Source organism: Lagenorhynchus albirostris, chromosome 12 (genome assembly GCF_949774975.1).
Source record: "Lagenorhynchus albirostris chromosome 12, mLagAlb1.1, whole genome shotgun sequence".
Classification (NCBI taxonomy): Eukaryota; Metazoa; Chordata; class Mammalia; order Artiodactyla; family Delphinidae; genus Lagenorhynchus; species Lagenorhynchus albirostris.
The window spans coordinates 9,343,071-9,364,849 of NC_083106.1; the positions used below are offsets into that span (position 1 = coordinate 9,343,071).

Consider the following 21,779-nt stretch of genomic DNA (forward strand, 5'->3'; position numbering starts at 1 on the left):
TTTGTTTTTTGAACCTTATCTGCATGACTGAGGCATAACTGTCTTTATCTGACATTTCTCATTCATGAAATGTTTAATAACCATGTGCCAATTGTGTTAGGAAGTGGGACTAGAAAGCAAATAATGGGATTCCTCTATAAGCCGAGAACATTTCAATCAGTTTCTGACAAAGGTTTCTCGTTCTCAAAAAGGCCCACAGAAGGTATACAATTGTCTTATGTGAAAAGCCTAATTATTTCAGCTCAAAATACAGACAGAATTTGTAAAATTTCCTATTTTGTTATTTATAGATCTTTTGCTAAAAGCACATCATCTAATTCTACAGATGAACCTCTACTGATTTCAAAAAACCCCTTATAGAAATATAAAACTTGTACATTCTTTAAAAAATAAGGCTAGATCATAACAACAGATTAAATCAATTTGTAGCCAGTCACATCAATACTACTGACTGGAAATTACCTCCCAAAAAGCTTAAATGACTTAACAGATCCTTTATTAATTCACATTCTGAACCCACAGACGACAATTCCAGGTATTTATTTTTTTAATAGAGAAAACTAAAAGAATAAGATTTGCCTTAAAAAATGGAAAATATTTGTACTAGCTTCGAGAATTTACTTATTTTTTTAGCACAAAGTTTTAAAATAGGTAGCTTTATGTGCCAAACAGGATAATACTATAAGTAGCAGAAGACAATCTGATAGATCTGTCTAATAAAGGTCCACGTGAAATGGGCTTTTATAGACATTCCTCTGATGATGGGTTGGGCGTATAACAATGCTGACTGGCCCTTCACCAGGGCAGTTATAAGGTAAAAACAAAACAAACCCTTTGCTTTTGTCATTTGTTTCCTGTTAGATAAAGCCAAACAGCAACAAAACATCCTAAAAAATAAATTTCGCCAGTGTGTATTTTTGAATGGGTCCCAGATGCACAAAGCTGTCTTATGTAAGGCAAGGGTCTGGGATCAGGAAAGCATGGAAGGTTAACATCACCAGCCTAATTCAGTTTTGAAGAAACATGTCAACAAATCCTGTATACAGATGTGCACAACCCTCCTTACAATGCCCTGTAACTGAGTAAAAGGGATTCCTGTGTGGCTGGGAGATGGGGTGGGGAAATGGAGAGAACCTTTGCAACAGGGGTTTTGTAAAGAGAAAGTCTCAGTAAGCAATTATGAGACGTCCACAGCATTACAGACCTTATTTGAGATAATGAAATAATAAGGCTTTGTGAAGGTTTCTTTTGCTGATTTATTTTTAAATGGACTACAAAATGGCCTAAAAATGGACTTTTTTTTGAGAAATGCGAAAGCAAAATGTAGTTCCAACATAAAATTACTATTTCCTTCCTCATTCCTTAATAAATAAAAGTTCCTTCATAACAAATACCATCACACTGAAAATCTCTAATAATCAAAAAGATGTTATGTCCCTAAATACCCACTTAACTTTGAGCATTTGTTTAATATCCAAACTGTTAAAAATAATTAAACCCCTACTAAGTACCACGTATTGTTCTAAACACTTCAGAACTTTTTTCCATTTACTCTTTCCAACAATTCTTTGAGGTCTTACAGATGAGGAAACTGAGGCACACAGAAGCTAAGAAGCTCACCGTGAGTCACACAGCAAGTATGAGATCTGGGAATAAAATCTAGGCAAGGTCTAGGATTAAAACCAAGCGTTTTCCTGCCCTTACACATCTAAAGGATGCAGGACACTCCTATCAATAACTATGGCTCGCAAAGGCACTCAGGGTTTTAAAGTGGAATGAAAAAGAGAGCATAGAAAAAAAGCAACCTTTCAGAGAAACAGAAATGGGAAAGTCAGGAAGAGAAATAGATTTGTGGGGAAATAATGAGTGATTCTGTTCATGCAGAGTCTGAGATACAGAGGAGACAGGCAGATAGCGATGCTGAACAAGAAGCTGGAGACTGAGCAAACTGCAGAGAAAATTCAACATTGGAGAGATATTTCTAAGGGAATCTTCTGCACGGTTAGAGAGGGTAGAAGAAGGAGACAGGTTGGAACAAAAAAGGGTAAGTGGATTGAGATTGTTCCATGGAGAGGGAAGAGGTGAAAAAAGAAGGAAATATTTCTTAAATGTCTTCCGTGAGTCTGACACCACTTTATACCAGTGGCCTGGTCCTCCGATAGTTCAGGAAGCAGCCACGACTCTTACGAAGTGCAGCCAGACTGTCAACCCAGCTCTAACACCCAACGTTACACAGGCTTCCCACCGCACCAACCCACATGGAGAGGGGGAAGGATGGGATGAGAAACCGTGAAACAGAAGAACAGAGATATAGCCAAGGGCAACTGGGATACAGTGTGATAAAGAAAGCAACAAGAATTTTAACAAAAGGAGAAGCAGTTTATTCCAAGTATGTACACCTTTCTAGTTTAAAAAGCATAGAAAAATAAATCCCTCAAGTCAAAAACCTTCAGATAAAACATCTAGGTTTATACAACTTTCAATTAATGTTTAAGCCCCATTGTTCTTTTAAAGGTACAAACAAAAACTTCCCATTAATTTCTCAAAAGTAAGTTCTGCAAAGAGGCAGTAATCTAAGAGTCCTTAAAAAAATCTACACTGAGAACCTTTTTATAATCAATGATATAATTTAAACACTAATAGCTGGGAGAAAACCCAAATGAGGATGGCTATTAACACATGTTTGGTAATAATGTCTGAGATTCATTTCCACCAGCGGGTTAATTCATTCTAGCGGCACAGCTACTAACAGGAAATGCTCCTGAAACTGCAAAATATCAGATAAATGACTAATAATGAAACCAATAATAACCACTAAAAACCATTCTTCTTTTCTAAAGGTACTGCAATAGCTGTCCTCAACCAACTTAAAATCTGTAATAGAAAAAGAAAGCAAGAACCTGACTCATTTCTTGGATATCCTTCAATAATTTTTCTACACAATTTGCATCTGTGGTGTGTATATATTTAAACACAATAAAGATAACATTACACATAGTGATATGCCTTTTTAAAAGCCCATTCATCCATATCTGTATATCTGAAGCTACCCTCATTCTTCTAAAAGCAGCCCTGCTTCCCATGGTGTGGCTGTCCTGTAGTCTATCTGACCAGTCCCTACTGATGAGGCACACATTCTAGGCTTTGTTGTTACAAGAGTGCTGCAGGAAACCTCTTCTCCTGCCCAAATGGCTGTGTTCTGAGAGTAGAGCTGGAAGATCAACTCAGAGTGCTGGGTCAAAGAGCAGATGCACCTCAAATATTAATATATGTTATCAACCTGTCCTCCAAAACGCTTCATCGATTTATCCTTTACCAGCTTCATACCAGAATGCCTATTTGAACACGCCTTTCTTCACACTAGGAGTGAAAACATTTTAATTCTCTGCTAATTTGATAGAAGAATCTCAAAATGAGCATTTTCCTATGTTTATTGGCTCTTCGTATTTCTTTTCCAATGAAAAATCTGTTCATATCCTTTGCCCATTTCTTCTGAGTTTACCTTTTTCCTACAGATTTACAAGAGTTCTTTGTATATTAACAGAATTAGCTGACATCTCTGGCATGTTAGAAATTTTTTTCCTAGTTGAACATTACTTTTTTAAAAAATTTTTATTTATTTATCTTTGGCTGTGTTGGGTCTTCGTTGCTGCACGCGGGCTTTCTCTAGTTGCGGCGAGCGGGGGCTACTCTTCGTTGCGGTGTATGGGCTTCTCGTTGCGGTGGCTTCTCGTTGCAGAGCACAGGCTATAGGCGTGTGGGCTTCAGTAGTTGTGGCACGCGGGCTCAGTAGTTGTGGCTCACGGGCTTTAGAGTGCAGGCTCAGTAGTTGTGGCACACGGGCTCAGTTGCTCCGCGGCATGTGGGATCTTCCTGGACCAGGGCCCGAACCTGTGTCCCCTGCACTGGCAGGAGGATTCTTAACCACTGCGCCACCAGGGAAGCCCCTTACTTTTTGACTTAAATATATCAATTCTTTCCTTAATGGCTGCTAGAAATTGTGCTGTGCTTAGAAAGACCTTCTATATCCCAAAGTTAATGAAAAAAAATGTTACCTATATTTTTTCCAAGTACTTAAAAAAATAAAAGAGCTCTATCATTTTTCAAATTAAATTGTTCCAACACATTTAAAGAATAATGCATTATACTCCTTGGACATTTACAGTTCTCGTCTCTACCTCAGCCAAGTGGCTGGACTGTGTTTTACAGGTAAAGGGTTCCCGTACATACTAGAGAGGAAAGAAAGAGATCATAACAGGGGTTGGGAGGATGCACCAACATTATCTACCTCTACACCAGTCACTGCACTTACCTCTGTGACTGCTCAGTAAGAAGCTAGAACCAGAAGGTAGCCCAAGCAACCTGAAATTAGGAGTTTTAAGAAAAACAAAAGGAAGTGCTATTTTACATATTAAGTTATAAATAAATGTATGAACTAATTACTGTGAAATGCAGTATAGCCTAAAAATACAAAGTCAGTGAAGACTCAGACAAATTAAAAAATAATAGGCTCAAAATAAGTTACTCAAGAACATCTGCAGACGGATGTAACCTTTTAGAGAGATCTCTCTAAAAAGATACGGTTTAAAAGATACAACAGTCAGAAGGTTGGATAACCAGTAGCTGAATGTGAGGCTTTAACCTGCCTGTGCAGGAAGAAGGCCAAACTGAAAACAAGTGGTGCTGAGGAGACTCAAGGGATACTGACTAGAGAGTGTGCACAGTGTACCGAGCTGAAGGGGGGCCCTGCCTGCCTGACGGCAGAGAGGAGAGGCCTGGCTCCTCTGACACACTTATCTCCAAATAAAACTGTCCTCTGGGAACTAACACAACGCCAGACTAACTAGAAAGGCCCAAGAGGCGTATCCCTGGAACAAAAATAGTATTTTCTTACTGACATTCAGAAAATGAAATAACGGGCACACCTGACAGCCACATTTTTAAAAGCTGCCAATTAATAATGGTATTTATAGAACGTACCACAGTTTTGGCCCATTTAAGTTGTTCTCACATCCCGGATAACTGAGAGCATAGACGGCTGCTGAAAATATTTTTATTCAAATGCTTTAATTAATTCATTATGGTCATGCTTTCTGTATTTTGTTACTCCTTGTTTTGGTTCATTTTTTTCTTTGCTTTCAAAGGATCTGATTAGATTTAATGTCAGATTGGATTAGTAAAACCTAACCTCAAAAAAAAGTCAGTTATATTTTCTTCAAGAAAACCTGGAAGAAAAAAATTACACTTACGCTGATCAGTTTATATTGTTACATTTAAATACTGAGTAGTCTTCTTCGTAACATAAAATTTGAGCCTGATTTTGAATTTGTGTTTATGAGCTAAAGTACTTCAGTCTACCTTGAGATATTTGAAACAGGTCCCCGAATTAAAATAAGATGAATATTCCCATCTTTTGTTTCCTTCACTTATTCTATGATCATCTCATTATAATTCCATTGAAATGTCATTTTTACTTAATGCAAACCCTTTCACTGATGTTTTTGTAAAACTCAGTGACTCTCAGCTGGGTTGACTTTGCCCATTTGGCAACAACTGGAGACAATTTTGGTGACTGGAACCGGGGTTGGGGCAGCGGTGGGGGGAGGCGGGGAGAGCGGTGAGTGCAGGCCGGAGACGCAGCTAGTCATCACAGGGAGGGAGCATCAGGCCCCAAACGTTAACAGCTCCCAGGCTAAGAATCCCTGGTAAAACGCCAAGTAAGGGTTAGCTACTATTTCTTCACCCTTTATCATAATGGGGGTTGGGATGATGCAGCCACATTATCTACCTCTACCCCAGTCACTGACCAATATCCTTACGTATTACAGATTAACAAAATATGGGAGAATGCTCAACTCTGGTGATAACCTCGCCTCTGAATTTTAAATATCCGAGCCAGACAATGTGTAATTTAGGATGTCCACAAAAGCTATTTAAAAATGTATAAAATCTGCAGTTAACATATGGTAACAGTACTTTGAAAAACTCTTAAAAGGTTAAGATATAAATATGCTGTAAGCAAATAATCATAAGTGATATGATTATTAGGCTTTACCTGATTTAAAGCCTTTTATGTAGTTAAAAATGTCAAGAAGTAACATCTCCTAAAGGCCATTCATTTCTAAAGATGTAGGAGGCAGTAACACTTCCATATCCATCTTCTCAATTTTCTTACAGACACCGGCTCTGGATAATCATTGAGCAATAACCGAACCAGGCAGAGTCACCTGAACTGGTCAAATTCCTTAAAACTACTGTGAACTTGCAGCACAGTTTTCTCAAATTATCCCACTCTTCTAAGTTTTCTAGAAGCAGTACCGTAACGGTACCAACTGCTGGATCTACAGCCACTTGTACATGCACTGCATCTGCAAGAGGGGGCTCGAGCTGAGAGTGCAAGTAACGTGCCAAGGTCACAGAAATCAGGTCCTGTTCCAGCCAGACCTTTGACCCTGACCGCTGCGCCTCAGCAGAGGACCCTTTTCCTTCCTCGCCCTCAAGTGAGAGGATATTCGCAATCTATGGGGTCTGTATTCATACCATGCCAGACTTTTACAAGCAACTCTCAATGAACACCCCCGCCTTCTAGTTAATCATCAACTCTAAAAACAGTCTTTGTTAAAACCCAGCAAGAAATGCCACACAAATAACACGTCAACAGCTACTCTGTTTACGCTTTCAAGGAACGGCAATAGCTATAATGCAGCACAAGCTTTCACAAACGTGCTTTGCGCTCAGTAAAGCCAGTCGCATCCAGCAGGATGACGGGGTAAGAGTTACCTGGTTGTTACTGGCAGCTGATGAGCTGGCTTGAGCTGTACTTGCTGAGAGGGAATCGAGGAAGGCTTGGTCGGCCACTGAATTTCCACAAGAAAACTGATCTTTTCCATCACTGGGCAAAATCTGAACATGAGAAAGAACCACAGTTATCTTCACAGATGAGAGTTATTTCAGAGTTAGAGCCCCTGAGGGCAAGCAAGAACTGTCAACTAATATGGAAAAGGGATTTCTATTCTTAAAGGGTTAGCAAGCCCAAGAAGATGTCATAATTCCTTTCTGTCAGTATGCAGAATTCTAGAAATGCAACTTATGCCAGTATCAACTTAAATTCTCCCATTTTCCTCATTCTTGTTAATTTTTAGGATCCTGAATGCACAGTGCACAGAGGTCAAACACGACATAAACATGAGACACGTGGACTGGGTTCAGGGGCCTGGGAACCCTCTGAAACTGTCTGGAAAAGGTGGGGTGTCTGAGATTTCATCCGATTCTCCGGAGTGTTCAAAACTCCCCCAGCCAACTCTCAGACAGGAGCAACAGACAGCCTTCCCATTCTGCAGGCAGTGCCCAGCACACATCCTCCCAGGGCACTATTTCTCTCTACTAGAGGGGAGCTCAAGGCAACTTTGTTCTTCATCTCACTCCAACTTTACTCACAGGGCACCAGACAGCCTTAGTTTCTTTCTATCACCCAGGATGAGAGGCAAGCTCACCATGTACCCAGGACTCAGCTCAGTGACCTCTGGACAACCAGCAGGGGGTGCCAGGAGGCTGACTCAGAGAGGGTTTGTCAGCTGAGTGGGTGTGTCCCAGGCAGGGAGGGCTCATTCAGGGGCTGTGCACTATCCTTGGCATCTATCACAACAGAGCTTAAACCAGGCAATAGCTCACAGCAGCCCATCCAAGACCCTTCGTCCTTGGGAGTGGGAGAAGGAACTGAGAGAGATGTCCTAAATTAGCACAGGGAGAGGAAAGCTACTTCAAACAGTCTGCTACTTAAACTTTGTGAATCAATTCTACAGTAAACAGTATTGTAGGCAGCAGCTGCTACACAATATTAGCAAAGGGAAAAATAGAGACTATTATTCAGAATAATTAAAAGTTGCTATCCTTGGAAGGAACTTAATCTAAATATTTGAAGTCACTCTTTGGAGCCTAAGTCTGTAGGTAATATTTCTTCTTGGTTCTACTTCAATGTATTTTCTACATTTTATATAATCAGCATGTATTACTCTTACAATGGAATTTTTTCATTATCTTCCAGTCCTGTCCTTTAAGTTGATAATTCATAAAAAGATATATGACAACGACCAGATTTAATTAATAAATGACAGTAAGCTCTTACCTCAACGTAGTCTGTGGGAACAAGCCCTCGTTCTCCTTTGCTGTTTCTTCCTTCCAGCCATCCTCCACCAACATCCTCAAAAAGGTTAAAAAAAAAAAAAAGATTATAGTTGGAATTCCTGCAGTTTCTTTTTTTTTTTTTTTGGGCCTCTCACTGTTGCGGCCTCTCCCATTGCGAGCGCAGGCTCCGGACGCGCAGGCTCAGCAGCCATGGCTCACGGGCCCAGCCGCTCCGCGGCACGTGGGATCTTCCCGGACCGGGGCATGAACCCATGTCTCCTGCATCGGCAGGCGGACTCTCAACCACTGTGCCACCAGGGAAGCCCTCCTGCAGATATTTTGCTCTGGGAATTGTTATACATAAAAAAGTAGGGACTTCCCTGGTGGCGCAGTGGTTAGGAATCCGCCTGCCAATGTAGGGGACATGGGTTCGAGCCCTGGCCCGGGGGGATCCCACATGCCGCGGAGCAACTAGGCCCATGCGCCACAGCTACTGAGCCTGCGCCATAGAGCCCACGTGCCACAACTACTGAAGCCCACGCGACTGGAGCCCGTGCTCCAAAACAAGAGAGGCCAGCACAATGAGAAGCCTGCACACCCCAGTGAGGAGTGGCCCCCGCTCGCTGCAACTAGAGGGGGCCCACATGCAGCAACAAAGACCCAACGCAGCCAAAAATAAATAAATTTATTTTTTTAAAAAAAGTAATTAATATTAACCTTTTCATTCCTGCAGAGCTAACGTTGTTCAAATTTTTAAATTCTTAAGCCTACTCTTTACATCAGAAAATGATATAATCTAAAAAGAAAACTCAAACTTGAACAACCGATCAAAAATTGAAAAACAGTCTATTAATAGAACGCCATCATTTTGTAGTTTCTTTCTATTTACTGGTCTGTGGTAGATCACAAAAATGGCTTGCAGCTCTGACTGTCGAGAGGTAGAATGCAAAGGGGTAGAGGTAGAATGCACACCCCTACTTCTAGAATCTGGGCTGTCCTTTGTGACCTCTTTGGCCAACAGAATGAGGTGGAGATAATACGGGGTGAGTTCAGAGCTGGCCTCTAGAAGCTTTGTACACTTCAGCTCGCTCTTCTTTCCAAAAGAGCTACTATGAGGATAAATTTGAGTTGCCAGATGATGACAGAGACAAGGCCCAATCTCCCCGTTGCCAGCTAACCCCCAGCAGGAGAAATGCCAAACAGATGAGGCCATGTTGGAGTACTCTGCCCCCGCCCTGCACTGGGTGACTGCAGACCCACGGGCGAGCCCAGGTGAGGAGAACCACCCGCTGACTTGTGGATTCCCGAGCAACAGCCATCGATTATCTGTTTAAGCCGCTAAGCTCTGGGATTGCCTGTTGTTTAGGAAAACTAACTGGTCCATACTCCCTTAGCTCTCCTGGATAAGTAATATTAATAAACTAAATATCAGTAATAACATACTCTATAACAGGATTCCCAGTTTTCAACGTTACTTCAGCAAAGTCCTACTTTTTCCTCTTAAAATAGTAAGGGTTATCTTAAATTCATGAATCATACCCTAATTAGTTAATACCTACCTGAATCTAGATGACATATTCTTTTTAAAAGTCATTTTAAGCCACAACTTTGTCCATTTCTTGACCACAACAGCAACTTAAATATTATTTTACCAAGAAATGAAGAATGCTTCTTCATTTAAAAAAAAAAATCAATAGTAGATAAAAGAATCTTTAATCTCTTCTATGATTAAAAATAGAACCTATTTACTTATATATACCTGGCATATTATATAAAACTACATATACTTTTTATAACCAGTAATTTTTTTTTTAATCTAAAACATACAAAATAGGTCTAAAAAAATACTATCAACATTAAGAAACCGCAATCCTCTTGGTCATTCCTTGTTCTCCTTCCTTGGTCTCTGTGCTGCCATAGTCCCCACTCCCTCCCACCTGGTGGAACAGGTGCATCTCTTCCTTCCTCTTCCAGAGTCTCCTTGGCCTTCCTGGTACCTTTCTTGACATGCTTGCTCAAAGATGTCCAGGGAGCCAGCCTATCTCCAGCCCTCAGCTCTAGCTCTGCAATTCTATTTCTAAACTGATGCAAAGCTATAGAACAGGGTTGATTATTTATTAGTCTTTAAACTCAACATTTAAAAAATAAGCTCTTCTTCCTGACTTACGTACTTTAATAAATTCATTTGCACCATTCTCTTGGGTGTGAAGGCCAAAAACCTCAGGGGGATCCCCGACTATTTCTCACCGATAGTATCTAATGAGGCACCAAGTCCTCCTGGTCTGACTCTCCAGAGCCTCCTGCATCCCTCTTCTTTCTACTCCTATCGCTACTACCCAAGGTCATGATCCTAGGCTCCAGCCACACCAATTCATTCAATACACCTCCGCTAGATTAACTTCCTTGAAGTGCAGGTCTCATCATGTCACCTCCCTACAACAATATCAACAATAAAACCAAGCAAAACCCTTAAGTGAATCCACTGCTTCCCAAATGAAATCCAAGGCTGTAGCCTGGCTTCAGGTCCTGTCTGGTTTGGCTCTAAGAGCCTGTTTTCTCAGCCCATCTCCTACTGGCGTATATATACCTATATTCCTGGGACGCTTGTTTACTTGCAGTGTCCCCTGCAGAGAAGAAAAAGCAGGGCTTACAGGCCAGTGGATGTGGTTTTGAATCCCGTTTTGCCACTTACAAGCAGAAGGGTCTTGGTCGAGTTACTTAACCTCTCTAAGGCTCATTACCCTCATTTGTAAAAAGAGATTAAAAATACCTACCTCACACAGTTCACAGAGAAAATACATCAAAAAATATATGCATAGTACTTAGCCAAACACTTGGCTCACAGGCCATGAATAAATGGTAGCTGAGGCTGCTAACCAACACTGGTCACTTTCTGATCCCTATACCTGTGTCCAGCTGGGATCTGTCCCGGATGTCGCTCCAGTTCTGCCTGATGGAGCCCCATCCAGCTTTTTTTAGGGGGTCTTAATTGTTCTCAGTGTTTATGTAATAGATTATTACTTCAATATCAATACTTCACAAGCAACAGGAAAGAAATTCATGTGGGTCTGAATGATCAACCTGTTAAAAAAATAAAATCTTAAAAATAAGTCCTTAAGGGACCGATTTAAACCTAACAGTTCTCTTACCGGATTTGTAATTGTGATGATTTCTCCTTCATTAACTGTCAGTTCATTATTTCCAGGTTCAGCAGCAAAATCATACATAACCCGAGCCTATTGGAAGTAGAGAAGAAAAGAGGAAGTTACAAATGTAAACGTAACAGTCAAAAAAGAACCACCTATACCGTTCACTTTGTAAGTCTGCTGGTGTGAACAACACATCATGACCGTGACTGCAGTTGTTTTGCAAGAAAGGAAGACATAGTACCAAAATGATTCATCAGCCCTATCTGTGAGGAAGAATGAAACCAATGGTGAGAGCCCTGCTCTGCTCTGGAAACAGGGAAGGTTTCTGGTAGCTGCCCGCACTGCATTTAGACATCGGCCCCCAAAGTACTGAAAATAAACCCATTTCATCAAGGGGAAAAGAGCATGGCCTTTCTTTTAGGAGGTAAGAAGTAGAAATACAGATACTGTTCATTCTGGGAACACGCAATCTCAGGGCCTGAGGGATCTCCACGGACACATAAATATGTACCCACATCAGATTTATCATCTTCAGATTAATCCCTTGCTATGAAAACTCTCACTGTTCTTTATCTAGGATAAATTTTGAGAGTGCAGCATCCCTGGCCAGCTAAACGCAGAAATGTAAGATGTGGGCAGCAAGATACATCATACTCTTCTACCAGAATACTTCCTACTATACGACGACTTACCTAGGGCTCTGGTATAGTGGTCGGGTAACCTGAGCAGCTGTGATTTTCACACTTCTCCTTGCAATGGAATCTGAATTTCATAGAAAACAGACTAAAGGGAAGCTGTTCTGGTTGATGTGAGGTGGGGTTGCCCTTTCAGGGTCTTCCTGAAGCGGATCCTTGAGGCACCAACCCAGAGATGTGGGTTCCTTGGAATAACTGCCAGGCACGTATTCCAAGAGAGACAACCACTGTTGTAAAAATACAAATACTTTACATATACTTTTATGATATATAATAAATATATTATATATATTTAATCCATTTCAAATTCTAAATAACTGTCTTTCATGGACTATCTTATAGAAGCAAGTCCACCTTATAAATTGGAGGCCACATGAACCTAGCTAACATGGTTTGTTTTAAAAGTAATTGTCCTATGAGGCAAAATGAAGTCTGCCTACAGGACTAGACAAATTAGCCTAATGGAACTGCATTCCTTTAACAAGTATTTGCTGCACACCGACCATATGGCAAGAACTGTGCTGGCCCTTTTGCTGGCCAGGGCTCTTTCTCCACACCTGCTTAATGAGTCTGAAATCCTTATAACAGGAATCAAGGATTCACCTCCTGTGATAAAAGATTAGGGGGAAAAAAATCCCCAATACTAATTTATTTTGAAATACATCAAAAATAATAAGATGAACTGATGGAGGAATATGTGATAAAGCAGGTACAGTAAGTAAAATGTTATTTATAGAATCTACAATAGATAGTGGATTTACAGTGCCCAATGGAAAATGAGTTCAACTTTTCTACATGCTTGAAATTTTTCATAATAAAATGTTGGAAGGAAACAAATGGTAGTGTACAGTCTGTCAGTCAAGAAATAGCATCAGGGATTCCGTGGTGGCGCAGTGGTTGAGAGTCCGCCTGCTGATGCAGGGGACACGGGTTCGTGCCCCGGTCTGGGAAGATCCCACATGCCGCGGAGCGGCTGGGCCCGTGAGCCATGGCTGCTGAGCCTGCGCGTCCGGAGCCTGTGCTCCGCAACGGGAGAGGCCACAACAGTGAGAGGCCCGCGTACCGCAAAAAAAAAAAAAAAAGAAAGAAATAGCATTAGATCCTTTACTGCTATAGGCTGGGAGGCTGGGAAGGGGGACTGAAAGCCAGGCTCAGGGACAGTGAGAATTCTGGAAGCATTCCAGTTTTCCTTAGGTCACTACAAAGGACAACGACACCAAGCCGAGGTATGTTCATCACACAGCTGCAAAAGTAGATAAGAGTTCTGCTTGCCACGTTGGGGACTATTTTTTTAAAACATGCCACACCCACCTCAATCCCTCGTGCAATGAGGTCAGATAGGAGATAAACGCCTGAGGAGGGAGACAGGGGTCCCCAGGCCAGGACTCACCCCCCAGGACAGCGAGCTTCCCGGGGTGGGGCGGGGCCTGGCAAGCTGAGGAGAGCCAGATGAGGAACCTGCTTTTTGTTCCTGTTCCTTAAGAATCCTGGTTAACAACTTTTTTGATCGGGTTAAACCCAACTAACCCGCAGATAGAGAAAACTAAAGCCTCTTTTTACTAAAGTTACAACTTGGTGAAACAGAATGTGAAACAAGCCAAAAATTAAAAAATGGAAACTCCCTTACACATTTAAGTATTACTGAACATTTACCCGTGGAAAATGTCTATAAACACTATAGGTTTATTTAACACGTTGGTTTAGGACTTTTTTTTTTTTAACCTAGCGATGCTTCTTAAGAATTATAACTGAGGGACTTCCCTGGTGGCGCAGTGGTTGGGAGTCCGCCTGCCGATGCAGGGGACACGGGTTCGTGCCCCGGTCTGGGAGGATCCCACATGCCGCGGAGCGGCTGGGCCCGTGAGCCATGGCCGCTGAGCCTGCGCGTCCGGAGCCTGTGCTCCGCAACGGGAGAGGCCACAGCAGTGAGAGGCCCGCGTACCGGAAAAAAAAAAAAAAAAAGCACGTCCCCAAATGAGCGTGAATGTCAACAGGAAGGGGAAAAAAAGGCCATTCAGCCTATAAGAGTAACTCTTCTTACAAAGTTTAGGCCAGACTGGAAACCTCCGGCACCCTCCTATTATCCACTCCTTCTCTCTCCTGTCCCTCCTTGGCTTCCAGGTTTCCTCACCTTCCTGCCTTCACCGCCACTACAGGACCCACACAGATAAAGATGCTGACCTCGACCTCAACTGCCAATCTGCCCAACTATTTTCTGATGTGGTCTTTGAAAGAAAACGTCATTTTTCTACACCGCCTTTTCCAATGTTAGCTGTACATTAAAAAATGACTCCAAGTATATTCAAGAGCTAAATTTCCACACAGTAGATAACTTCATACCGTATACTGAATACATACCGTCAACCACAATTAATCTCTTCAAACAGCGATTTCAAAAAGTATTACAGAGGAAGCGAATGGCTGGTAGATAGCAATCCTATATATAAGTTATTTTATCTAGATATAGTAAGATAAACAGTGGATTCACAGCTTTAATCTAAGTGTTCCAGGCGCTAAGCGTTCCAGAATTCTAAGTGTGCCACACACACCTGTCTGATGTGTGCAGAACCCATCATCCTGAACATACCTCATTCTTTCGGACCCATGCTGTAAACATCTGTTACTTTGCTCCACATCCCTTCCTTTTGGAAACTTCCTGCCTGGCTCCAAATGACTGGTGAGCATATAAGCCAAACAGGGAAAATCAGAATGCGACAGGGATGCTGGGAGAGTGGGTCTTTTTCTCTGAAAATGTTGCCGGCGGCTACAAGTCTGAAGAATGAAGTGGGGGGAATGCAGAATGGAATGAGGAAGAGAAACAGTATCCTGATGAGAGCACCTGAAGGACAAGCCCAAAGCCATTTCTCCCCTTGTGGATGGTTCACTCACAGTAACGAGTGCATCTCCTTTTGTGCTTATGAGTTCAGACTGTCAGTTGCAATCTAGAGAGTCCAAGTTGATACAAACCAATAATCCCAAACCAAAGAATTTTTTAAGAAAACATCCTAAATAAAAAAACACGGTACATAAGTTTATTGCTGTATTTCCTATTTTGCAAAACAAAACCTAAAATGTACAATAATAGAGAATTAAACAGTTCCAAATAGCAAAAAAACTGGCAGCAAAAAGATTTCATATGGGGGTTAGAAGACAAGCTCCCATTCTTACACATCTGCTTCTTTCACATAAATCACAATTAAATCTTGGGAAAAAGCAGTAAACCTTCAGCGATGCAGCTCTCCCATCTTTAAAGCAGAGACACTCAATCAAAAAAATGAGTAAAATATGTAAACCTTCAGAAATTCGGGGACCGAAGGATCCCTTATTAATCTGACACCCTTGAGAACTGAAGTTTTGCATGTAGGTGATATTTCTATAAAATTAATTTATCTTTTTAAATAGCAAGCTTGTTTTACTTAAAGATACTCTTGACACTTTTTATAAAATTTACATATTTAATGACTTCCTATATCTTGTCTCTACCTAATCCACAACATCATCAGAAGAAACAGAACTCACTCTAACAGACCCTGAGAGCATTATTATACCACTGATATACATAGATGTATTTGTCTTTTTTATAAGTGGTTAAGGCGTAAATGCTTTTCAGTTTCTATCAATCTGTGATTTCAACAGCCGTTGCTAAATCCTTGTTATTTTGAATCAAATAAAGAATCTTAAATTATCCCCGTAAAATTTCATCTTGTTAGATTCAGCCCATTGCTCCAAACTATTAAGAGTTTTCTGAATACCTAAACCACCATCCAATTATCCCTTATCCTTTTCTGCTGAGTCATTAGAAAGCCTGATAAGCATGCTTTCCATAGTTTCACCTGTACCATCAGTAAAACTGTTAAAATATGGCACGGCTAAGGTCCAAGACAGCTGCACATGATAAAAAAAACTCTTTCCAAGGAGACATGCATCAATTAATTATGTTTTGGGCATGTTGCTCTTAAAATTTCCAAGTAAGGAAATAAACTTGGTTTGTTTCCTTAAATGTTTACAAGCAATGTGCTTGATAAACTATTCAGGATTAGAGTGAAGATGATTGAGTTCTACGAAGGTTTTATTTTAACAGTTGTTCTAGTAAAAGATCTTTTCCCAGTAGAAGAATTTTCTAAAAAGAACTGGTAGCACCCATCGAGAATGGCTGAAAATTAATTTTCTTATGTAAAAATTTCAAGAATAAACTACCAGTAAAATCGATATGTTCTTTTAAAAACGTTTTTCCTAAAATGGGTTTATATCTGTCATCCTGAAATATGATGCACTTAGAGGAATGTTCTAACTGGTCAACCAGACAAGTAGCTTGAGAAACTTCCAAGGCAAACAGAAATGTAAATAGAAATTCATTGAGTGTAGGAATATGTTTCCAAGAAACATTTAGAATAATCTTAAATCTGTGTGTAACAAAGGGCAATTATACAATCGCAAGGGGGAAGAAATCCTGAATACTTACAATAAACCAATCAAATTGTACCATCCACTTCCATGTTACTCCTCCCAGCCTCTATTCCACTCATGCACAACGATTCTGGGAATACTTGGACCAAGGGAATCCTCTGAACTGAGGCCATGTTGTAATCGAGCAGCTGGAGGTTGGGATGATTTTAAGAAACTTTCTACCCAAACTCACCCAGATCAAAGCTTCTTTATGTGTTTTAGAGAAGAATAATCAGAAGAAAGCATTAGTTATTTGATGTGGTGGCATCAAACTGGCCATATCACACATAACATCACTATCACCAAAAATCACTAAATATATAAAACATGAACTACAGAAGAATCTTTGCAATTCCTATCGCAGTTTTAATCTTAAAAAGCATATAGAACTCAAGAAAAAGCTCAGCAACCCATCAGAAAAAATGGGCAGAGGAATACACAGCTCATAGAAAAATATAAATGGCCCTTACACCATTTATGTGTGAAAAAAATGCTCAATTCCACACATACAGGAAGACAAATTAATTTGGTAGATGTAGCCACATTTACCTCCACTGGGGATTGTACCATTTAAACCTCTGCCAGCAATATATATGAATGTAACGGTTCTCCGCAGTTTCACAAACAGAATCAATTACCCAACTTTTGCATTTCTGCTCATCTTATAAGTGAGAAATTCTACTTCAATAGAGTTTTCAAGATACATTTACCCTTAGATCCAGAAGTCGCATTTTGCGAATCCATTCTCTAGCTGCACCTGTGCACGTGTGTACAAGGTTATTATTTAGTGCAATATGCAAAAGCAAGGATGATCCTGAAGGACAGTTGATAAATGAAATAAATGAAAAAGGAATAATAGAATTAGAACATCGTTTTTCAATCCTTAATAATTTAATGCATCTAAGCACAGTGCATCCAAAAGACAACCAGACACTACTTGCCTTCTGATGGAATACAATGCCAGTCACATACTTGAAAAAAGAATTCGAATCTTATTGACCCTCTAGATCCTAGTACCAATTTACAAGACATACAAAGGAATATATTACACTCTGCAATGAGGATGCAGTAAGAAAATCCAGATGTAGGAAAGCACAGAACTCATTTTCTCTAACAAACAGATCTCAAAGACAAAAACAAGCCCAGGTATGGGGGCAAAGAGGAAGGGAAGTGAGGGAACTTATAAATTGAGAGGCTTAGACAATTGATTATGACTGCTATATATACCTCATTTGGATTCTTATTTTTTTAAATCTATTTCTCTTCATCGTACTCGTTTTTTCATTTTTTAAAATTGCAATACAGTTGATTTACAATGTTTCAGGTGTACAGCAAAGTGATTCAGTTATATAGAGAGATTCTTTTTCATATTATTTTCCATTATAGGTTATTACAAGATATTAAATATAGTTCCTTATGTTATACAGTGGGTCCTGTTGTTTATTTTATATGTGGTGTTGTGTATCTGTTGATCCTAAATTCCTAGTTTGTCCCTCCCCACCTTATTTGGATTCTAATGCAAAAAATGCAAAAAAGATGATAATATTTGAGACAATTGAAAATTTGAACACTTAAGGGCTCTGAGATATTTTAAAGTAGTCAATTTTCAAGTATCAAAATAGTATTGTGGTTATATTTTTAAAGGACTTCCCATCTTTAGAGATACCCATTAAAATATTTACAGATGAAGTGATAAAGTATCTGGCATTTCTTCAAACGTAATGCAAGAGCAAAGGAAGCTGATGGGGTCCAGACAAAACAAGGTGAGTCAACAGTTGCCAAAGCTGGGGGATGGGTACAGAGGCTTCATTATACTATCCTACTTTTGAGTATGCTTGACTTTCTCCATAATAAAAAGGATTTTAAGGAAACTATAAAAAGAACCAAAGGAAATCTTAAGTGAGTTTTTAAAATAATCTTGCAGTGGAGGAGGACTTTAAGTACAGAACAAAATCCTGAAGTCCTTAAAAGAGAGAGATGGAGAAACTCCTCTTCTCCCAAAATAACACATACCTGCCTTGCCCGGCAAGAGCCATTGTGAACAAGATAAAAAACAAATGACAAACCAGGAAAAATATTTAGTTTTTATCACAGACTAAAGGTTGGTTCTCCTACTCTATGAAGGGTAACTACAAATCAGTGAGAAATAAAAGGCTCTTAAAAATGTAAAACCTCTCTTATAAAACAAATATTTCCCATCTATCGATTGGCGAAAAACCAAAACTCTGATTTCAACACTGCGTGGGTGAGGGTGCAGGTGCAGGGAAACAGGAATTCTTACGTAGTGCTGATGGCAGTGAGAGGCAGCCTGGTAACGCCTATCAAAATCACAAACATGCAAACTCTCTTCCTCAGAGACTCCACCTCCAGGAATTCCTCCTCTAGAAATACCCATTTGCAAAAGGTTATTCACTGCAGCACTGTTTACAAGTGCAAAGGACCAGGCCCAGCCTGAAAGGTAGGGACTGGTTAGTCAAGTAGGGCACCTCCATGGAATGGAATACCATGTACTCCAACAAAAAAGAAGAAGGGTTTGCTTATTTTTCACATGTGGAATCATCTCTAATGTACATATATTAAGTGAGAAAATAAAGCAAGGTATAACCATTGTGTTAAAAAAAAAAAGGAAGAAAATGTACCTGCTTGTGTATGTATAGGATATCTCTGTAAGGATATAGAAGAAATTGATAACACCGCCTCTGAGAAGACAGCTGGCTGAGGGAAGGGAGGAACAGGAGAGGAATTTTCAGTGTTATCCTTTTCATATCAATACCTTTTTAAGTGTGTGTGTTTTCTTAACATGAACTTATTGTTTAGTCAAAAAATAATTAAAAGCACTGCCTTGTATCTTTACCCAGGAAGCTCATAATCTTGTTGAAAATACCACATTCTATTTGAGAATGTTTCCCCAGTTACAAGAGAACACAAAATGCTCCAGAGTTTAACTCAAAAAAAGGCAATTCGAGGGCTCCCCTGGTGGCGCAGTGGTTGAGACTCCGCCTGCCAATGCAGGGGACACGGGTTCGTGCCCCGGTCCAGGAGGATCCCACATGCCGCGGAGCGGCTGGGCCCGTGAGCCATGGCCGCATCTGGAGCCTGTGCTCCGCAACGGGAGAGGCCACAACAGTGAGAGGCCCACGTACCGCAAAAAAAAAAAAAAAAAAGGCAATCCGAATCTGTATTAAAATCTACACATTTCTGGAGTTCTCATTCTGAGTACTGTTATTTCACTATATATATAGATACACACACACACACACTCACAGGCACTTTTACAACAATAAAAAAATATAATGAAGTTAAAAGAGGAAAAGTTAGAAAATATTCCTCTTCTCCCCAAAGGGCACAAGTGCTAATAGATTTGAAAGTATCCTTCAAAATGTTCTGCATTTGACATGTGCATTTGCACACACACACACACACACACACACACACACACAGAACCCATCAGAACCACAGTACACGTAAGCCTCTATATTTCACGTTCGCCTCTACATTTCATGTTTTATTCAATCTTAGGATTCTTCATATCAGCACATCTACCTTGTTCTTTTTTTTTGTTTTAATTTATTCTTTGGCTGCATTGGGTCTTCGTTGCTGCGCGTGGGCTTTCTCTAGTTGCAGCAAGCGGGGGCTACTCTTTGTTGCAGTGCACAGGCTTCTCATTGTGATGAGTTGTTGCGGAGCACAGGCTCTAGGCGCATGGGCTTCAGCAGTTGTGGCACGAGGGCTCAGCAGTTGTGGCTCACGGGCTCTAGAGTGCAGGCTCAGTACTTGTGGCACGCGGGCTTAGCTGCTCCACGGCATGTGGGATCTTCCCGAACTAGGGATCGAACCCGTGTCCCCTGCACTGGCAGGCGGATTCTTAACCACTGCGCCACCAAGGAAGTCCCCTACCTTGTTCTTTATCACAGCTGCAAGGTTACCAATCTACTACTCAACCTCCAGGGCAAAGCACAGGAAAACCTACTTAGCTGTGGTTAAGAAAATAACCTCACCCCCACTCCAAATTAAAATAGCTTTACTGTTTTTCCTGATTATAAAATGACATGTGCATTGTAGAAAAAAAGGTAAAAGTTTAACAGCAAACAGTACCCCAAATCCCAAACCTCAGAGACAACAGGTAGGAAACATAAACATTCCCAGGAACTGTGTCTGTCCCTGCCACCCCTGCCGCCCAGCACTGTGTGTTGACAATGTTTTTCATTTCTCCCCCAAAAGGGGGAGGAAATGTAATTATTGGCAACACAGCGATTATGAGCTGGCTCTGGAGCCAGACCACGCAGGTTCAACTCCCCACTGTACCGTTTTACCAGCCTTGTAAACTTGGCTCAATTTCTTCAAGTCTCTGTCTCAGATTCCTCAAGAATATGATGAGGCCAACAGCATGGGTCTGACACAAAGGCCAACAGCATGTGTCTGACACAAAGGGCTCAATTAATGTTAGCTATCATGACCTTTGGCTTTTTTGAACATTATATATACATTCTGCATGTGCTAAAAATTGTTGCCTAACTGTGTCTTCTTTCCAGCCCACCATGGGCTCTAGAACTGGCCTGAAAGCTCAAAGGAAAGAGCGGAGTGTCGGGTTACTTTTTCCCACAAAAGGTGGTTCTGGAGTCTGTTATTGCACCAGATTATATGAGAACCAGACCCACCTGAGGGGGGTCAACCAGAAACAGCACCCCCCCCTCATGTGTAATTTGTGTATGAAGGTAGGGGTGATCCAGCAATGCTGACGGTGGTCCACGAGGAATCCCTCAACCCTGAGCATTTGAAAAAATATTAGAATAATGAAATTCAATCAGGAGACCAATTTTAAAATAAACTGGCAAAAATCAATAGTTTCTCTCTAAATAATAACTTGATTTTAAAAAACTTTATATAAAAATATATAAATAATTGGGGGTTATTCCCAAGAGCAACCACAACAAAAAAATACAAAGAAGTGATAACCAAAAGCATGAAGAACCTTAGTAAAGAAAATCTTATCAATAAATCACACCGTGTTCCTGAGAACAAAGGTAAAACACCATAAAGATGTCTGTCTATAAATATAATGCTGTTTCATCTAAAATCCCAAGGGGATTTTTTTTCTGAGAAATTGTGAATGAACTTGTCCCAAATGTATTCTGCTCACTTGAAAAAGGGTACCTGAAACATACCATGACTTGAAAAACAAAGAATGACAAAACTTCATTTTCTGCACTTTAAGGCCACAAACAAAAATCAATAGCCAGAGACCGTATGTTAAAGATTTTAAACTTTTTTTTTTTTTTTTTTTTTTGCGGTACGCGGGCCTCTCACTGCTGTGGCCTCTCCCGTTGCGGAGCACAGGCTCCGGACGCACAGGCTCAGTGGCCAT

At 40.6% G+C, this 21,779-nt stretch overlaps 1 protein-coding gene across 2 annotated transcripts in view; it reads right to left on the reverse strand.

The window, feature by feature from the left end:
• Positions 1 to 21,779, reverse strand: part of SNX9 (sorting nexin 9) — a 92,205-nt gene that overhangs the window by 41,868 nt on the left and 28,558 nt on the right. For both annotated transcript variants that reach the window (XM_060167481.1, XM_060167482.1), the window contains exons 2-4: positions 11,274 to 11,360; positions 8,126 to 8,200; positions 6,781 to 6,903 (exon numbers count right to left, since the gene is read on the reverse strand). In XM_060167481.1, the coding sequence (XP_060023464.1) occupies positions 6,781 to 6,903; positions 8,126 to 8,200; positions 11,274 to 11,360 (285 nt within the window). The remainder of the gene's footprint in view (positions 1 to 6,780; positions 6,904 to 8,125; positions 8,201 to 11,273; positions 11,361 to 21,779) is intronic.